The 18,782-nt window shown below is 50.9% G+C and overlaps 1 protein-coding gene across 1 annotated transcript in view; it reads right to left on the reverse strand.

Moving 5' to 3' along the window:
• Positions 1–18,513, reverse strand: part of VASH2 (vasohibin 2) — a 36,871-nt gene extending 18,358 nt beyond the window's left edge. The window contains exons 1-5 of the mRNA XM_039230080.1: positions 18,488–18,513; positions 17,417–17,872; positions 7,708–7,796; positions 3,049–3,105; positions 2,449–2,523 (exon numbers count right to left, since the gene is read on the reverse strand). Coding sequence (XP_039086011.1) covers positions 2,449–2,523; positions 3,049–3,105; positions 7,708–7,796; positions 17,417–17,692 — 497 coding nt within the window. The 5' untranslated portion in view covers positions 17,693–17,872; positions 18,488–18,513. The remainder of the gene's footprint in view (positions 1–2,448; positions 2,524–3,048; positions 3,106–7,707; positions 7,797–17,416; positions 17,873–18,487) is intronic.
• Positions 18,514–18,782: the final 269 nt, after the last annotated feature.

Genomic DNA, 18,782 nt, shown 5'->3' on the forward strand with positions numbered 1-18,782 from the left:
GCGTGAGCCACATTTCTGCACCCTTTCCACCTTCTCTGCACTTTTCTGAAATGTCACACCAGTAAGAAGGAGGGAAAACCAAGAGCCACTGTCCTCTGATTCGGGCTGGCCCAGAGGCCGGGCACAGGTGTGTCCCTCACAATCCCGAAAGAATTTAAGTAATCCCAGCAAGCCGAAGTCGTGTTTGAGTTTATACAATTGCACAGGGACAGGGCTACTGTGTATGGCAAGATGACCTCTGTCCAGGTGCATCCCTGGTCCTCCCAGGGAAAGGCTCATGCTCTCCCTCACTGGTCCCCCCACCCCCCCACAAATCCCCAACAACTGTTCATCCCATTAAACTTGCAGGGGGCTCTGCCCAACAGCTGTGGCTGACTCCTGCCACAAAAGGGCCTCAGCCATCTGCTGTCCCCACCCCGTTCTGACCTCCTGCTGGGCTCCCCAGGCACCCGTTTCATCTCCTTTGTGAGGAGCAGGGAGGGGGTAAGACAGGAGAGTGGACAGGGCCTCGATATGGCTCAAGTTTCCATTTGTCAAATGGCAGCCTGGGCACCTGTGCACAATCATGTTTCAGACGCCGCCTGGCCAGGGTTCGCAGGCTGCCGACGGCCAGAAACTCCCCTTTGGTGAACAACCAGCGGACCAGGGCACCTGGGTGGCTCAGTAGGGTAAGCGTCCGACTTCGGCTCAAGTCATGATCTCCAGGGTCGTGGGTTCAAGCCCCACACCAGGTTCTCTGCTCTCAGCACAGAACCTGCTTGAGATCCTCTGTCTCCTTCTCTCTCTTTGACCCTCTCCAGCTTGGGCTCACTCGCTCGCTCTCTCTCAAAAATAAACATTAAAAAAGATTTTAGAACACGTCCAGGAGACCAAACCAACAGACTGCCCGTCCTACTGTCCCGAGTCCGATTCTGAGCCACCTGTCCTTCCACGGACTTCGGAATCTTCATTCTCTCCTCATTTTTCTTCTAACTCTCCAACTTCTCTCACAGGCTCACCACGTCCAACCAAACCAAAAAGTAGTGAGAATCCATCCTTGATCTTTTTCCCTTCTTACCCCTTGAACGGCAGCTACCACCCCCTCAACACTGCCAGCTCCCACATTTCTATTTCCAGTGCAGAGCTTCTCCTGAGCGCCATGTCCTAAATGCCCCCTCCCTCAACAACCTACAGGTGTCGCAAATGGAACATATTCAAATCTGAGCTCATCTGCCCCTAAATCTGCCTCTCCCCATTACGTTCTTCCCTGGGGCTGCAGCACACTTATCCGATCACCCAATTTTCAAGCCGGCAACGTGGGCTCATTGCCTTGGTCTCCTCTAACTCTTACAGCTAATCAGCTCACAAGTGGTGCTGATGACCCCCCAACTCCTTCCTCTGCCTTTACGGCTACTGGGTAGAAGTATCTCACCCCTCGGTCACCCTCATCCCTCCAGCCCATCCTCCACAGACTGTCACCTAATCCGGAATCCAGAAACCTGTATTGATTGATTCCTTCCTCATCAACTTGTGCATTCAGTTGACCTCTAAGTCCTTTACATTCTGTCTCCTTGATGTCCCCTCACACCCGCCACCATGGCCAGGACCGTGGTTCAAGCACCGCCATTGCCCTCATGGAACAATTCCATCTGCCCTTCAATCTGCCCTAAGAACTACCTCTCTAAAGTGCACACCTGATTGGGTCATGCTTCTGCTCCAGATCTTTCCTGGGGGCCGCCCACTCCCTTTTGGAGAAAGTTCCCGCTTCTCAGCACAACCCTCAAGGACTTAACCAGTCTTACCTGGGACCATCTACATGTTTACATCTTGCTGCATTTCCTTTGTCACTGCCCCTTCCAGCCGTCCACCCCAAAGGACCACAAGTTTCTTTGCTCTTGTACCAGATCATGTTCTATCGTCATCATCACTAAGTAAGTCAGGGCCATCACAGTTTTTCTGGACCATATTCCCCTTAGGCTGAGGGGCCAGGAGTCTGGGGAAAATGGAACAGAACGTATGAGAGAGACCAGACCCTTGTGGTCAACTCTACGTTCTGTGGAGACAGGACTCTACACTATTGCTTGGTCTCCTCCACAGTCTAGAATCTTCCCCAGAGATGCATTGGGATAATCTCAATTCCCTTGAGTGTCTATCCTGTTATAAACCCAGATGAATGCAAAAGATAATGATACACACTCTCTCTCTAGTCCCTCTAGATTGGAATTCTCGTTGTGCCTAGCAGGTGTGGCTTGGGCCACAGGTTACATAGACAATGGTCCGATGAAGCTCTGATTTGGTTCAACTCCAGAAGGTGAAAGTTAAAGAGACACACCAGGGGAGCTTGCCAATTTCCTCTGAGGAGACAATGGGTGTCATCTCTGTGAATCTAGGACAATGAAGACACAATCGGCCTCACTTGGAGGCCGCCATCTGTGGGGTAAACTTAAGCAAACATAACTCAAAGGATACATGCCCAGGATGACAGCTTCAAGGCATTTGATAGGCAAGGACTCCCGAGTCATTTCTTTCGCTGTTTCCATTAACCTGTAGGAAAGAGCACAGCAAAGCATCTCAGGACTCATTTCATCATGCAATCAGTCTGTGTCAATCCATCAGCGTGCCTGTCTCCACATTAGGTGCCATGCAGGATTGTAGAGGGAAAGGGGAGAGCTCGCCGTGGAGGACGGAGCCAAAGTGCATCTATACTAGCAGAACTAAATTCTTAAATTCTCCACTGCTCTCTCCAAGAGTTAGTTCCTGGAGGTTAGTGCCTATATTCCACAGCATACTCCCAGCACCCCAGGACAAGGGCCGTTACAGAGAGAAAGTAAAGGAGGCCACATAAAACTGATTTTACGCGCCTCTCCCACCCCTGGAAGAGTTAGTCTCCACCGTGGAGCTTAGCTGTTAGAGTGGCCCAAGCCCTAGCTCCACCTCCAACCCCAACCCCACCGCCTTACAGACCAGGATACGTGAGCACTGGGAGACAGGGATAAAGAGTGGGAGAGGGAGTGGGCAGCTTTCAGGTAAAAGAGAGGTCACCTGGCCCACAGATCATGCACCACTTACCCACTCAGCGGTCTCATTTTCCTAATTTCAAAGAACTGGGTCCCTGTATGATTGTATCTGTGTGAAGTATGTAAAGGGAAAGTGACAGAAAACTCCAAAGGCCCCAGTAATCCAGCAGAGGAAGCTGTACATTGATTTCTCAAAAGGATGAAGAAGTGAGGGGCCTTCCAGAAAGTGTTCAGTAGCCAGAAGGTAGCCAAGAGCCTCTTACTCTTCACTGTCCTGCCCTGAAAATCCAATTTCTAACTCAAGCCCCAAAACACCTTGGATCTTTATAATAGCTATTTTCAATCTGCTCTGTATTCTGTTTGGTCAAATACATGTCTTAATTTACCTACTGGACTATAAACTCTTGAGAGTTGAGACTATTTATTTGTTATCTTTATATCACCCATAAAGCCTGGCACAAGCCCAACATATTCCAGTGAGCAAATATTGTTAAATGCATGAGGAATAAATTAATAGATGAGTGGACAGACGGATAAATAGGTGGATTGGTGGAAGGGTGGATGGATGAATGGAAGGAAGGAAGGGTGGAACTGATGGAATGGAAAGGTGGGTGGATGGATGGATGGATGGATGGATGGATGGATGGAAGGAGTGGATGGATGGATGATGGATAGAAGGGTGGGTGGATGGTAGGGCTTCTCAATAGTGCACAGCCTCTGCAGCAAAGCTTATTTTGAAGACCTCACTTTAGTTTCACTGGACTGATACTAGACAATGATTATGAAGTCTAAGAAGATGACACTATTACCCACAACTTGAGGTTTAGCAGCTTGCCCAGAAAGTGTCAAGGACTGGCAAGCCTGTACCAGGTCATTCTGAAGGAGACCAAAGATTCCTTGATGTCATGCTGAGACTGGATCTTGACTTTTCTCACAGCCTAAAGAAAAGTTGCTTTACATATTTCTCTTTCCTGTCTCAAACAAAGTCCTATAGAAAAAGTGCATGTTGGGAAGATGCTAATGAACCATGAACTTGTAACCCTGACAGCATGTATGAGATTAGATGTGTGACCCTACAGTGGTACAAGCAGTGGCAGAGGTGGTGCCAAGCACCTAAATGCCCTGTACACCCTCCCTGAGGAGGGTGAGGATTCCCCTCCTGGCACAGGCATGCCTGGCCACTCAGACACAAGCATACTGAACAAGTACTAGGGGTGGAGGGAGGGGGAGTTAGGGGGAGGGAGAGGGGGAGGCAGAGGGAGGGGGAGGCAGGGAGAGGGGGAGGAAGAGCTCTTTACAGGCAGATTCTGGGCTCCACTCCTTGAGACTCCAATTTTAGGCTAATGGTTTTATTTATTTATTTTTTAATGTTTATTTTTGAGAGAGAGAGAGAGAGAGACCGAGTGAGACCAGGGGAGGGGCAGAGAGAGAGAGTGAGACAGAATCTGAAGCAGGCTCCAGGCTCTGAGCTGTCAGTACAGAGCCCAACACAGGGCTCGAACTCATGAACCTGATTAACTGACTGAGCCACCCAGGTGCCCCCAGGCTATAGTCTTAACCCTAGATGTCATTCCAAGTGACACTGCCTGGGACTGTTCTGTTGGAGGCTCCCGGGTAAGAATCAGATGATGACTTCAACAGGCTCACCAAGCTGGAAATGATCAGCATGAGCCCTAAGAACAACCAATAACAGTACAGGCTTGCCCAGATTTTGAAAAATACAATATGAAAAAAACCTTAGAGGTAAAAGAGAAAAACGAGGGGCTACGTGTCCTCATTGTGAAGTGTTTTTTGTTTTTGTTTTTGTTTGTTTTACATTACCAAAGATTTCATTCAAGCAGTGAGACTCCATTGCACCTGGGTGGCTCAGTCGGTTAAGCTCCCAACTTCAGCTCAGGTCGTGATCTCACGGGTTCGTGAGTTTGAGCCCTGCATTGGGCTCTCTGCTGTTAGTGCAGAGCCTGCTTCAGATCCTCTGTCTCTCTGTCTCTCTGCCCCTCCCCAAGCTTGCATAAGCCTGCGTGTGCTCTCTCTCAAAAATAAACATTAATATTTTTAAAAAACCAGTGAGATTCCTGGTACATTTAAAGTAGAATTCAGTGAGCAAAATTCTATGTATATACCTAACTTTCTTCCTTTTCATAGATCTAGTGTGTAAAGTGAGACAAACCTATAATAAAATACTAACAAATCACCTGGCCTTCCTTGCTCAGTTCCTTACAGTTATGAGCTTCGGAAAGTGAGCTGGAGAAGAGTGCCTCTTGTAAACATCACCTTCAGAGGGAGAGACTTACTGAGCCTGAGCTGATCCTCAGAGGGTCTCTCCCCATGCAGAAAGCTCAGGGGGCACCTGTCTTTCCAGAACCCTGTGCAAGATCCACTGATGGCCAGCACTCTGAAGCTGTCAGAATTTGTCCTCTCTTATCCCCAAACAAGCCCGTCTATAGTCAGGGCTGGCCTGGTGCCCAATCATGTGTTCCTGTGTCCAGGACAAACAGAAGTCCTGAGGAACTAAATACAAGCATTGTATTGCCCTTTGCATTCCTGCCCTTCATAGACACTATGGGGTTTTTTTGTTTCTGTTTTTTTACAGACTGAGAGTTTGTGTCAACCTTGTGTCAAGCAAGCCTGTTGGCACCATTTTCCAACAGCATTTGCTCATTTTGTGTCACTGGGTCACACTTTGGTAATTTTCAAAGCATTTCAAACTTTTTCATTATTATTATATTTTATTATGGTGACCTGTAATCAGTAATTATGCCTCACTGAAAGCTCAGATGATGGGTAGTATTTCTTGACAATAAAGACTTTTTATTTTATTTCTTTGAAGTTTATTTATCCCGAGAGAGAGAAAGAGAGAGCACAAGCAGGGAAGGAACAGAAAGAGAGAGAGAGAGAGAGAGAGAGAATTATAAGCAGGTTCTGCACTATCAGCACAGCACACAGCCCGATGTGGGGCTCAAACCCACGAACCGTAAGATCATGACCTGAGCCGAAATCAAGAATCAGACACTTAACCAACTGAGCCACCCAGGAGCCCCTAAAAACTTTTTAATTAAGGCATGTAGATTGTTATTTTAAATGTGTTACTGCACACTTAATATACTGACTATAGGGTAGTGTAAACATAAGTTTTATATGCATTGGGAAATCAAAAAAATTCATGTGATTCTCTTTATTGCCATATTCGCTCCATTGCAGTGGTTTGGAGCCGAAACTGCAGGGTCTTCAAGATATGCCTGTAAAAGTGTGGTCAGAAGAGAAAACAAAGAGGTCACACCCTGCCTTCTTTGTGTGGTGGCTCCATTGGCCAGGTGACCTGGAGCACAGGATCGTAGAAGCTTGTGATGCTGTCCCTCTTCCGGCCCTCTCGGTAGTCAGTGATCAGGTCAGTAAACAGCATCATGGGTCAGAGAAGAGAATGAAAAAGCAGATCCTTCAAGGCAACAATGAAAACTTAGCTGCGAATGTGCTGCAGGGCATACGATACATAAAGCACATGCAAATCTGCCCCTATCAGGGCATGCATTCCCCAGCCAGGCTCTTTCTCTCTCATCTCTGGCTGGATGATCCTGGTGAAGACTGTGTCCTCGATAGAAGTGGGAAGCCAGGGACCCCTGCATGGCTCAGTCATTTAGGCATCGGATCAGGGGATGATCTCATGGTTCATGAGTTTGAGTCCTTCATCAGGCAGGCTCTCTGCTGTCAGCAGAGCCCACTTTGGATCCTCTGTCCCCCTTTCTCTCTGCCTCTCTCTCAAAAATAAATAAACATTAAAAGAAAAAAAACGAAGTGGGGAGCCATTCTAACCACTGGAACATGTGTGCAATGTCCCTGTGAAATCTGTTCTGCTGAAGGAAGGACTGAGGTCAGCAGAGAACTGACCTCCTAGACAATGTGCTGGGGGCTAAGGGGTCTGATGCCGGCTTGGCTCTGAGATGCTCACTGACTCGAACAAATGGTGTGTCCCTCCCACAGACAACTCTGTCAGCCCAGCTCCTATCTATTCCTCTCCCTGAAAAAACACCAGCAGGAGCCAGTGGACCCTTGTTCTTACGATGTTGTTCGTATAGCACACAGGACAGATCTAATCTTGGTTACAAACAGCCAGAGGACAGTGGCGGAGAGAAGCACCCAAGTCTGGCTAGTCTGAACCCAGCCTGGACCCACAGGGTTCCTCGGCGCTTCTTCAAACTCACCCCCATCCCAGGGCGCCACGTACTCTTGGAGAAGGGAGCAAGGCCACCAGTCTGTCAAAGGCAATGCCAAGTGGGCCTCTTCCAGATTATGAGTGGTCAAGATGAAGACAAAAAAGTGAGAAAGGAAAGCAAAAGAGCAGAAAGAAGCTCAGGAGGGAAGGGGGAGGAAGACAGACAGAGGAAGAGAGGAGGAGGGAAACAAAGGGGACTGAGGAGGGGAGGTGGAGAGACAGGAGAGGAGGGAAAGAAGAGGGGCTCCAGCTGGCCACAGCCGCCTCATTGTGCCTTGCTGTCCTGGCCAGCGCCTGCCTAATGGGGAAGGGTCTGGCCATTGCAATTACATCCTCTATTATGGTGCCTTCTAGACACTCACACTGGGCATCCCTTCGTGCCCAGCCTCACCAACCTTAGAGAGCATTTGCTGACCAGCTGGGGACAGACCTGCTGTCAGAGAGGAGCTCACCATGCCCGTCCCCAGGCCAGGTCTGCCCAGTCCCTGGTCGGAAGGATACTGTAGTGTCTTCATGTAGTTCTGGATTGCTTGGAGCCAGTCTGGGATCGTCATCGACAGCCTGTAGTTTGGAACCTGGGGCACTGAAGGCTGCAAAGAAGTAGAGAGAGAACTCTTTATCAAGGAGATGCCCTGGGGCCCAATTTCTGAGGGCGGGCACAGGGCTGAAAGCATCAGAGAGCAGATGGCCACCTGCACAAGGCCCCCCAGACCAGCTGGTCCTTGGCCAAAGTTCTCCTTCTATGTTCCCTCCATACACACCTGCTCTGGGTCATTGTGGCTCTCTAGAGGCCTATGTGTTGTGAATGTGAACACAGCCTGCTTTCCCACGGGTGCCTCAGTGTCTCCTTGAAGCCAAGGACTATGTCCTACAGTGTCCCCCACTGAGCCTGGCCCAGGACGTTCACAGAAGTGCCCCATTAACCCTCATAGTTTTACTGCAGGGACTACATGTTTTGCTGCGTGGCTGGTATGACCCGTTATGCTCCAGGGGACCACTGAACACAAGATGAATGGTTCCCTGAAGGAATGCAACATGGCGCTCCATGCGCCATTTCTCCTCAACACCACGCCTACTGAGGCGCTTTCCTGAGTCTGGCCCAAGTGGATTAGTAAAGATTCCCCTCGTGCCCCAACTCTTCCCAGCTAAGTGCAGCCCTGTGACCCTTAAGCCATCTTACCCTTTCACCCCCCACAGCTGCCAATCTTCCTTTCCTAGTCTGCCTCTTGGTCAACACTCACCAGGATCTATAACTGAGTGCACAAAATTCTAACCTCTGTTGGGAGGAGCAGGGAGCAACAGCAAGAAAGGACAGGAAAGGGGGAGGTAAGTGCCTCTTTTCAGGAAGTTAGAGCTAAAACACCAGTTCTGAGACACCAGGCAGCTCCAAGCAGCCCTGCCAATGAGGCCAAGAGCAAGAAAGAGCAGGGGCTTCCAATCCAGCCACTCCTGGGAAGCAAGGGAAGGTGGGTGCTTTATTCTCCTTGTTTCTTAGTCTCTTAAGCTTGGCTTGGGGGGTGGGGTGGGGGGACTCTTGGTGACAGAGACACTCAGGCTCCTGTGAGCAGTGTCACTGCCAGGATGGAAAGAAGAGGCTCCTGCAGGCTTAAGCCACTTAGGGAGGAGCAGAAGGGGCCCCAGGGCGGATTAGTTCATCCTAGAGGAAACGGAAAGGGAGGCCCTGGGGATTTAGTGCTTAGCTGATGGAAGGTGAAGCCGCTGGTGGAGAGACTTGGGGACAGCGCCAGGCAGCCTGGCTGGGCACCAGAGCCAGACGCCGCTGAAGGATGTTCCCTCACTCTTTCCGGCTCTCTCCCCTGCACAGAGCTCCAGGCTCAGGCCCCACAGTGATGCCACCCCTGGGTCTGTGGCGGGTCGGGGTGGGGGCTCTTCCAGACTTCTCCACCATCAACACTCGGCTGCATTGACTTAAAACGTTACTTGCATTCTTTTCCTCTCAGTGCCTCCCTCTCTTCTCTCCTGGCTTGGCAACTAACTTCCTACTTGCCAGCAACTGCCCCTTCAGCAGAAAGGAAACTAGTCACCCGCCCTACTTCACAGCCAAGGTGCTGAGTGTGTGTGTGCCCGCGCGTGTGAATGTGGGAGGGGCAAGCGCATGCACGCACAGCTGTTCTGTGAACTGCATTTTGTTTACACCGTATCAACTCAAACCACATTCCCTTATCGGGGAGTAATTTTCAGAGCAAAGTGTTCCAATTTGACCATTTGCTTACAAGACCCTCCTACATGCACAGGTACACACACACACACACACACACAACACACACACACGGAGTCAAAATATGGAACGTGTCCTTGTATTTCTGCCCTTACATACACTAGAAGTGTCAAGCTTGTCCTCATTTTTTGCAGTAACACCTACTGATCAACCCATACCTGGAATTCTGTGGTAAGAATGTGCCAGAGAGTTCACAGAGAAGTGAGGAGAGAAGGGGAGATGTAAACAAACATTTCTTTAGCACCTGCTGTGTTCCAAGTTCTAGGCCAGGTACAAGGTGAGGGAGGGGGGAGGGGCACAGAGACAGAGGAAGGAGGGAAGTTTTACAGCATTAGGCACAAGCATCTTTCTGTATAGAAAAGTGCTACTTGTACATATTTTAATAGAAAAGATGGTAAGTGTGGGGAAATGTCCCAAAGAATCACCAGACACCTAAGGGATCCTTGGAGGGGTGTCCCTTGGCCGAAGCCCTGCCATAGCCAGAGTGACTTGGTTCAGAGGTGGCTATAGGGGCCAACCACCAAATTATTTCAGCTCCCCCAGGCCCAGCAGAGCCCACAAGAGCCAGATGGTGGGGGGGGCGGTGATCAGGTGGCAGCTGGTTCTCAGAATAGCAGCCCAGTGGTGCCCAAGGGCTTTTAAAAACAGCTGCCTGGTTACCTCAGCCCCGGCGGAGAGAGTACAGGAGTGGAGGCCACATTCCCCAAGTCCCAGCTGGGGATCGAGGCTGTGGTGGGGAGAGAAGCCGAGACAGCTGAGGGGATGATGTCATCGGGCTACAACTCACCCTGCCGTCTGGGCTGGCTGGCTGGGGTTCGGGCCGGGAGCCAGCTCCCAACCAGCACCTCAGGCCAGCGATGCCCCCAAAGGCCATGAGTCTAAACCAGGTGGGCTCCTTGGCGGGTAATCATGAGACAGACACAAGGCCCGAGTCCCCGCTTTGCCACCAACTAGTTGTGGACCCTCCTGGCCAAGCTGCGTGACCTCTTTAAGCCTGTTGCTTTCCTGATAAAATAGGAAAGTATCACCTACTTCAAACCTTCTGGGCTGGTTGTGAGGAATATATGACCCAATGTGTAAAGCAGGCAGCTTGGGGCAGACACCTGGGTGGCTCAGTGCGTAAAGCATCCGACTTCGGCTCAGGTCATGGTCTCATGGTTCATGAGTTTGAGCCCTACATCAGGCTCTGTGCTGACAGTGTGGAGCCTGCTTGGGATTCTCTCTCTCTCTCCCTCTCTCTCTCTCCCTCTCTCTCTCTCCCTCTCTCTCTCTCTCTCTGCCTTTCCCCACTGACACTCTCTGTCTCTTTCAAAATAAATAAATGTAAACTAAAAAGCAGGCAACTTGTGGATTGGCACTTGGTGGTCTCGAAGGCTATGTGATTATTATTTTTTATGATAAATTTAAAAAACATTGTTTAATGTTTTATTTATTTTTGAAAGAGAGACAGTGCAAACAGGAGAGGGGTAGAGAGACAGAGGGAGACAAAGAGACCAAAGCAGGCTCCAGGCTCTGAGCTGTCAGCCCAGAGCCCAATGCAGGGCTGGAACCCACAAACCATGAGGTCATGACCTGAGTGAAAGTCAGATGCTTAACTGACTGAACCACCCAGGCGCCTAGAAGGCTATGTGATTATGTATTAACAATGAGAAAACATCCACTTCCTCCTGGGGACACGTCCTTACCATAAGTTACCATCCTTAATTCATGAACGGTTCATACAAAGTGATAAGAAAACTCTTCAGGGGTGCCTGGCTGGCTTAGTCAGTAGAGCATGTGACTCTCTTTCTCGGGGTTGTGAGTTTGAGCCCCACTTTGGGCACAGAAGCTACTTAAAATTATAAAAAATAAAAACTAAAAACTGTTCAGGCATTCATGAGAGAAAAAAAATGGCCCCCACAGGTAGAAGCAACCCAGATGTCCACTGACAGGTGAATGGATACACAAAATGTGGTATAGGAGCACCTGATGTCTGGGTCACTAGGGTGTGCAACTCTTGATCTTAGGGGTCATGAGTTTGAGCCCCACATTGGGCGTGGAGTTTACTTTTTAGAATGTAGTATAGGGGCACCTGGGTGACTTAGTTGGTTAAGTGTCCAACTCTTGATTTTGACTCAGGTCATGATCTCACAGTTCATGAGTTCAAGCCCAGAGGTGGGTTCTGTGCTGATAGCAGAGTTTGATCGATATCATCTCTCTCCCTTTCTATCTGCTTCTCCCCCACTCGTGTGTGGGTGAAGCACACACACACACACACACACTCTCTCTCTCTCTCTGTTTCTCTAAAAAAAAAAAAACAAAAAACAACATTTAAACTGTAGTAGATACATACAATGGAGTATTATTTGGCGTTAAAAAAGGACATTTTGACACAAGCTATAACACGGATGAACCTTGAAGATGTTATGCTGAGTGAAACAAGCCTGGCACAAAAGAACAAATACTGTATGATACCTCTTATCCAGAAGCCCTCCCCTTATCCACAGGGCACACGTTCTGAGAACCCCAAGAGATGCCTAAGACTGCAGAGAGTACCAAACCCTATGCATATTCTATGTTTTTTCCTATGCATACATACCGATGATAAAGGTTAGTTAATAAATTAGGCACAGTAAGGAGATAAAGAAAAATAGTCAATAATAAAATAGAACAAGTATAACAATATACTGAAATAAAAGTTATGTGACTACGATCTCTCTCAAAATCTCTTACTGTAGCATACTCACCCTTCTTGAGGTAACATATAATACAGTGGCTACATAATGAAATGAAATGGGGTGAATGGCAAAGGCATTGTCACATAGCATTAGGCTACTGTTGACCTTCTGACCATAGGTCAGAAAGAGGATCATCTACTTGCAGACCTCTGGTAACCATGGGTGCCTGAAACCATAGAAAAGGAAACAGCAGATAAGGGGGGACAGCTGTATGAGGTTCTTAAAAATCTAATTCATACAAACAGAAAGGAGACAGGGTGGGGGGTGTGCGGCTGCCAGGGACTGAGAGGAGGAAGGAACAGGGAGTTAGCATTTAATGGGTACAAAGTTTCAGCTGGGAAGAAGAGGAAGTTCTGGAGGTGGAATGTGGTGATGTCACACAACTGTGTGAATGTTCTTAATGCACAGAACTGTACACTTAAAAATGGGTAAAATGGTAAATTACATGTTATGTATATTTACCACAATTTCTTTAACAGCCATGAAAAGACAATGCACTAAAGAAATGCAAATAGTGAATAAACATTTGGAAAACATTTCCAAGCTCACTAATAATCCAAGAAATGCAAAGAAAAGCCACTGCTAAATGTCATTTGTCACCTCCAGTTAGCAGAGATATTCTGAAGTGTGGACACTTAAAGCTGACGGGGATGCTCTTATAAAACACGCTGGGAACATACATTCGTACAGCCTTTTTATAAAATGTCCATGGCACGCTTCTTTTTTCCCCCTCCCTGGCGGATTCTGAGAGTCCCTCCTCATGGTGGTTTCCTGCCCTGTTTCACCTGAAACACTGGCCTAGATTTTCCACAGCCCTTCTCCTCAAGGTTCCTGCCTCCTGTCGCCTGCGACTGGCCATTCAAGTCGCAGCCCAGCTGATGAAGGCGGAATCCAGAGGTGAGAGAGCAAAACCAGCCTCTCCACACAGGTGCTGTGCCTATGGTCTGGCATTGGGAGCCCTGGGAGGTGGGGGGTGCAGGTAGGAGTGGCGTAGATAGGAAGATAGTTGTTCCAGAATAATGAAACAAACCACAGGCAAGGCTTTTGTGGTCAGGCTCTCCCCCTCATCGCATTCTTGGCAAACACAATTACCTGTCCAAAGAATGCAAGGAGAAGTGATGTGAAGGGACACAGGTGGGTAGCTGGCATCCTCAAATGCAAGCGAAGGGGGAAAAGGAGCCGCGAGGCAGCCAGAACGCTTAGCAACAGTAATCTTTAACAAGAAAGAACAAGGAGAAAGCAAAGCCTTTTGCCACCCCTGCTCTAGAAAACAGAAGTGCCTGTGCAGGCACCAGGCAGCAGACTCTTCTCTGGCAACTTGGAGAAGCACAGAACATCACTCGGGAGCCCTGGATGGACCCCAGGCCCCCGCATCAGAGGCAGCCAAGCAGGAAAGACAGACCACAGTTCTGAATCCAGGGCAGAGGAGGGAATGAGCTCCCAGAGCGAGCTAGCGTGGGCGGGGGGGGGGGGGGGGGGGGGGGGGGGGGGGGGGGGGGGGGGGGGGGGGGGGGGGGGGGGGGGGGGGGGGGGGGGGGGGGGGGGACAGGAGTGGGGACCTGACTGCACGCTCTCACCTCATAGTCTCACACTTCTTCACTGAGGCAAAGCTGAGTTCTATAAAAGTGAATTCTTTCCCAATTTAGAATCAACGTGAAAACGAGGCACAAAACCATGGGATCTACAAGAAACCATTGTTGCTTCCTGCTGAATCCAACCTGGTTGCCCCTTGGAGAATCCCGCTCCAGCCAGTCAAGAAGCAGGAAGAGCTTCCGCTAGCACACCGTGCTATGTTTTCTAGGCCAGCTGCTCTCCCCACCTCTCCCTTCCCTTCCTCTATCATCCTCCAAGTGACTCTGCTACTTTCTCATACTTTCCCTGAAAAGCCCTGGCCTTCACCTAGTCAGCTGCTGACTTGGGCCCAGTAACCACCAGAGTAGAGGACCGCAGCGACAAATGGAAAAGATGGATTGCAGAGGAGGTGAGCCCCCCCGGGGGGGGCACCCGGACCTGTGGGCAGAACTTCCCACTGCTGCTAACAAAATGTCTCACAAAGAACCGTCATTCCTCCTAAGTTTTTGTCCTTCTCTTTTCCTTCTTAGTCCATATTCTTTTTAAAAAAAATTTTTAAACATGCTTTTATTTTTCAGAGAGAGAGCACAAGCAGGGGAGGGTCAGAGAGAGACACACACACAGAGAATCTGAAGCAGGCTCCAGGCTGTTGGCCCAACGCGGGGCTTGAACTCATGAACTATGAGATCGTGACCTGAGCCGAAGTTGGCTGCTTCACCCACTGAGCCCCCCCCAGATACCCCATCTTAGTCCATATTCAATTGCCAAAAAAGGTTAATCTCTCTGAACCCCTCCGACCCTTCTACCAGCACCCACCACTCCTCTTCTGTACAAAGTCCTCAGCAAGATACTGGTTAAAGGAAAAAAGGGCTTCGGACCAAAGGAAAAAGGCTGCCAGGCTGAGTGCAAGAACAACCTTATATCAGAGAGGAGTGGCCCCTGGAAACAGGAAACAGGAGCTGTTTGGAAGCCAGCTGTTCCCACCTTAGGGCCTAGGTAGGGGTGAGGGTTTGGGGAATGTCAGGACCTAGGAGAGGAGGGATGTCACAGTGGAGTTGGGGATGGAGAACCAGCTATTACGATGCAGTGTAAGAGAGAGACTTAATGTTAAGTTCTTAATTTCGGCTCAAAACGCCAAGGCCCGCCCATGTGCGGCCCAGGGTTTTCCTGGCTCGGAAGGGGCTCTTCCGTGACTGGGTTACTGTGGAAGTACAATACGGTGCGGCTGCTGTGTAAAAAAGGATCTTGTTGTGTTTTGTTTTGTTTTGGAAGGCAGCTATGCTCACCACTATACCACCAACGCTGTTTTGTTTTGTTTTGTTTACGAACAAAACATTTAGCCACAGGTATAGGTCTCAGGGACTAGTAATCTGTGCTCTAAACTGCTCAGAAAACATTTAGAATACTGTGTTTCAGGGCGCCTGGGTGGCTCAGTCAGTTATGCGTTTGACTCTTGATTTCAGTTCAGAGTCATGATCTCAGGGTTCCAGGGATCGAGCCCCACATCAGAGCCTGCTTGGGATTCTCTCTCTCTCTCTCTCTCTCTCTCTCCCTCTGCCCATCCCCCATCTCTCTAAAAAATAAATAAACATTTATTATTAGAGGACTGAGTGGTGACAAACTAGCAAGTGTCCTGGAAAGATGAGAAGAGTGTTTTGAACTGAAACTGTGGTACCCAAGAAACAGTGAAAGGAGCGACTGTGGACAAAGAACTAAAGGAAGATGCAGAATGATGGAACGTCACAGTTCTGTGGGCTCATGCCAAGGAACCTCTGTTGTCACACAGATCACTGAAGACCTGGAGATGCCTGGGTCATGTCCTCAAGGGATTAAAAAGTGGGAAAGAAGTTCACGTGAAATCTGGTCTGCTCCCATTTTATAAATGAGAACACTAAGGCCAGGGATTTTCAACGAGTGACTGAGGCCAAGAGCAAGAGGTAGCACAACCAGGACTAGAATTCAGTGCCTTGATTTTGACTCCAAGTCCCTTCCTTACTCCAGGAGCGCCACGTCATAGCGTCATCGCAAAGGAAGTCGACGTGTATTGCCCTGAATCAAAGGCCAACACAAGAATCAATGGTGATGAGCCGTGAGGGGGAAGAAGGTGAATTTCTATTCCACCTAAGAGTTTCCTAACCACCAAAACCCAAACCTGGCCAGCTTGGGACAGCTCTGTAAGGCGATGAGCCCTCCAGCCCCAGGACATCTTCGAAAAGAAGGAATTCTGCTGAGAGGAGGGGAGCCCGGTCTCCACCAAAACGAACATTCCTGATTCCCATAGAGCAAAGGGATCCCTACACACAAGACCAGGATGACAATGAAGCCACAGTTAGACGCAGGGCTGGTGATAAGGAGGCTGAATTAGAAAGGCAGCAGGGGACAGCAGAACAGGCCTCTGGCCCCTGTGGCCACCTCTCTTCCAGGTTTAAAGAGCTCCCAGCTCCTCCTTAAGTGAAGCAAGCTTCACTCAATAGGGGCAAAATCTGAAGTCAGAACTGCCAGCAAAGACCAATCCTGTTCTCGTGCTCAAGGAGAACCCAGCAAGGGTAATTACAGCTGACACTGAAGCAGGAAAGATTCTCGTTGGGCATAATGAAGATCTCCTTGACCTACTGGTAATAAAACACTAACTGACTGCAGCAGGAAGCTTAAGGGCTCTGTCACTTCCCCCAAGGGCACACACAGCTTTCTGGCCTGCAGGGCTCAGATGCTCAGATCACCAGATGCTCCAGGTTGGGGCCTCAGCCAGATGGCCTTCCAGGTCTCAGGTCTGGCATTCCTAGACCAGCCCAGGAATCTTCTCAGCCACACCAGTGTCCCCAGGGGGGCAAGAGAAACCGTCTGCCACGCTATAAACCCCAGGCTCTACAGCATTTCTCCCCAGTTTGCATTTTGATGTCTTAGGTAGTGACCATGGCACATCTCCCCACCTCCCTCTTACTAACGATAGCCTTGGCCACCAAACTCAGTCAGCTCCCTGGCTTCTCTCCAAGGTAATGAGTTTCACTCCTGAGCCTCTTTCTCTATCCAGTGAGACTAATGCATCATGTGTCCTGGAAAGTCCCTTTTGCCATGGCCAAAACTTTTGTTTCGTTTTTTTTTTTTTCTGGGAGCTCAGATAAGCTGGGAAAAGAGATAGTTCACTGCTCTGTAAGTTTCAGAAGTGAAAGTCACTGTCATGAAAAAAAATGGCAAGCAGTCTAGAAATGATTCACGCTGAGAAGTCTGACTGGTTGATTGCAAAATTCATTCACAGCCTAATAAATCATTTGCTAGGGAGAGACAGGGGAGGATCAAGTCTCCAAAGAGGAAAAGTAGAGCGGGGTCACTAGGGGGCTCGTGCATTCCTGGCACTGCTGGTGTTACCTGGTGGCTACAGCTTTTGCCAGAGGATATACACGGGGGTGAGTAAACAGAGTTTGGCTGGAGATTAAAGAAACCTTGGCACAACCAGACCTCACAGTCCCAGAACAGCAAGCCCTCTCCCTCTCCCTTCCCCATTTCTAAGGCTTCCAAGACAAACATCTCAATTAAGCCAAGGGGCAGGGGCTGGCCGGAAGACTAGGAAGCTGAAGGGAGTTGCTAGCAGGACCCGGAAAATGGACATTGCCTCTATTCGCTGTGTGCAGACTGAAGTGTTCCCCTCATTGTCCACCCCATCGCGTACACCGAAGCCTCTGACCTTTGCCAAGAAGGTGGCGTTCCTGATGGCGCCCACCATTTCTCCCCCCTTGGGGTGCACCTTGGCCACGTGCATCCACATGCGCTCCCAGGTGTGGCTGTCGATGGGGAAGCCGCTCTTGTTAACGTGAAACAGCACCCCGCCGTCTTTGTCCTCCTCCTCCGAGCCCCCGCTGGTGGCGAGGCTCACGGGCCGCGCGTGGCTGCTCCGGGACCGGGTGCCTTTGGCGCCTTTGGGGTGGGGGCAGCGGTGAGTGTCGGCCGCGGAGCCGGTCATGGTGGTGGGACCAGGGCGGGGCGGGGGTTGCGGCGGGCGCGCGGCGGCGGCGGGGGGCGTGTGCGCGCGGGCGCGGCGCGGAGATCAGCGCCCCGCCGGGACGGCCTTCTCCATCGCCTCTGGCTGCCGCAGGACGCGCGAACGGGGAGCGCCGGCTGATGCTCCGCTTACGAGCCGAGCCTGAAATCAGTGGAGACACACCACGGGTAAGTGCACACCAGAGGAACGAGGCGGGGGGCTGTGTCCAACGGCAGTGGGGCCTCGGAGTGTCCCCGCGTCACTCCCCGCTGCCCCCGTGCGCCGACAGACCCCTCCAGGAATTGAACACGAGCTTCCAGCCTTGCAATTCCGGAGGAAGGAGACTCGGATTTTGCCCCAAAGCTTCACACGCCCCTCAGGCACCCGGGAGGGGGACATGAGGAGCGCGGAGGGTGCGGAGCGGACGGGTAGGGAGAAGAAAGACAGCTCGTGCTGCGTGAAGGAACGCGAGGTCCCCGCCAGGCTCCACGCATTCCTTGGTGCCAGATGTGGCCGGGCGCCAGCCGAGCCCAGAACGTGCCGGCACGTGAGCGCCCGGGCGTCCGCGAGGGCGCAGCAGCAGCCTCGCCTTGCAAAGGCGGCCCCGTTTCCGCCCGGAGGCCCTCCCGGAGCCGGGGGGCGAGCGGCGGCTGCAGCTCCCAGGGGCCAGTGCAAGTGGCCCCACCCGCCCCTCTCCCCGAGTTCCAGCGCCAGGCACCCCGGGGACTGGCTGCGGGCGGGGCGCGAGGCAGGCGCGCCGCAGCCCCAGGACCCTACCTCGGGCCGGCCGGCCTCATGGCCAGGAAGCCTCTCCGGGCGGCGGGGGCGGCGGGGGCGGCGGGGGCTGCTGCGGCGGCTGCGGCGGCTGGGCCTGGGCCTGGGGCTGCTGGGGCTGCTGCGGCCGTCGCCTCATTCCATGTCCCATTCTCGAATGTTATTCTGTGACATATAACCGAGTCACCCGGGCAGCCGCCGATGTTCCGAACGCGTCCATTGGCCACCGCAACAAAGAGGGGCGGGTCCCGGGCTCGGGACTCTACAACCGGGAGCTCCGCGACGCTCTGATTGGCTC

Source organism: Hyaena hyaena, unplaced genomic scaffold (genome assembly GCF_003009895.1).
Source record: "Hyaena hyaena isolate Hyena2069 unplaced genomic scaffold, ASM300989v1 scaffold_43, whole genome shotgun sequence".
NCBI lineage: Eukaryota > Metazoa > Chordata > Mammalia > Carnivora > Hyaenidae > Hyaena > Hyaena hyaena.